We start from the raw sequence: 1,315 nt of genomic DNA on the forward strand, positions 1-1,315 counted from the left end.
GCTGAGGCAAGAGACTCGCTTGAGCCCAGGAGTTGGAGGTTGCTGTGAGCGTGATGCCATGGCACTCTACCCAGGGGGATAGCTTGAGGCTCCATCTCAAAAAAAGAAACAAATGACAGTACCTTTCAAGGTACAGCTCTATCCATTTGCTTCCTGAAAAACAGGAGCCCGGGGAGCAGGGGCTCTGTACCTGGTGAACTCGGTGTGACAGAAAATGGCAGTAGCTGTGGGCTGCTGGGGATCCATTTAGAAACCCCTCTGCAGGCAGGGTCCCACCTGTGCTGTTTCTCAAGACTTACCCGCACAAAGGACTGCTTCTCGCCACAAGCTTTGCATGTCCACTTGACACTCTTTTTCACCTACAATGAAATTTTAGAAATAACTAAGATAATTATTTTATTATTTACTTTTTGAGACAAGAGTCTCACTTTGTTGCCCCTGGAGTGCTGTGGTGTCAGCTCACAACGTCAAACTCTTGGGCTCAAGTGATTCTCTTGTATCAGCCTCCCCACTAGCTGAGAATACAGGCACCCATGACAATACTTAGCTATTTTTTTTTCAGAGATGGGGTCTTGCTCTTGCTCAGGCTGGGTTGAACTCCTGAGTTCAGGTGATCCACCCATCTTGGCCTCCCAGAGTGATGGGATTACAGGCATGAGCCACTATGCCTGGCCTTCAGATAATTATTTAAAACGAAATATAACTGGATCAGAAATCATTTTAAAAGACCAGTGGAAAAGAGACGTCAGAAATAAACCAACACATATGTGTGAAAATTTATTTATATATTATAAAAGTGGTACTGCTGGAAAAACTGGCTATCCATATGAAAAAATATCAAACTGGGCTGGGCACAATGGTGCGAGCCTGTAATCCCAGCTATTTGGGAGGCTGAAGTGGGAGGACTGCTTGAGCCCAGGAGTTCAAGGTTATAGTGAGCTAGGATTGTATCACGTACTAAAGCCTGAGTGACAGAGTTAGACCTTATCTCTAAAAAAAACAAATTTAAAAAACAATAGATATTTTTTAAGTAGATTTAAAAAACAATTTGTTTTTTATAAAAACAAATATCTAGACAATTGATGAAGAGTCATTTGTAACAGCCACAAAGAAAGTATTACCAAGGGACATCAAAATTGCTTGAAGAAATGTAATAAAATATCATGCTTATCATTACAAAGATGTCTAGGTTTATTCATAAAAACTCTATTGTGGGCTCGGCGCCTGTGGCTCAACTGGCTAGGGCGCCAGCCACGTACACCTGAGGTGGCGGGTTCGAATCCCCAGCCCGGACCCGCCAAACAACAATGACGGC

The 1,315-nt window shown here is 43.3% G+C and overlaps 1 protein-coding gene across 1 annotated transcript in view; it reads right to left on the reverse strand.

The window, feature by feature from the left end:
* Window positions 1-1,315, reverse strand: part of MRNIP (MRN complex interacting protein) — a 22,859-nt gene that overhangs the window by 18,321 nt on the left and 3,223 nt on the right. The window contains exon 2 of the mRNA XM_012810978.2: window positions 300-359. Within this exon, the coding sequence (XP_012666432.1) occupies window positions 300-359 (60 nt within the window). The remainder of the gene's footprint in view (window positions 1-299; window positions 360-1,315) is intronic.

Source organism: Otolemur garnettii, unplaced genomic scaffold (genome assembly GCF_000181295.1).
Source record: "Otolemur garnettii isolate 467f Iridium unplaced genomic scaffold, OtoGar3 scaffold00146, whole genome shotgun sequence".
NCBI lineage: Eukaryota > Metazoa > Chordata > Mammalia > Primates > Galagidae > Otolemur > Otolemur garnettii.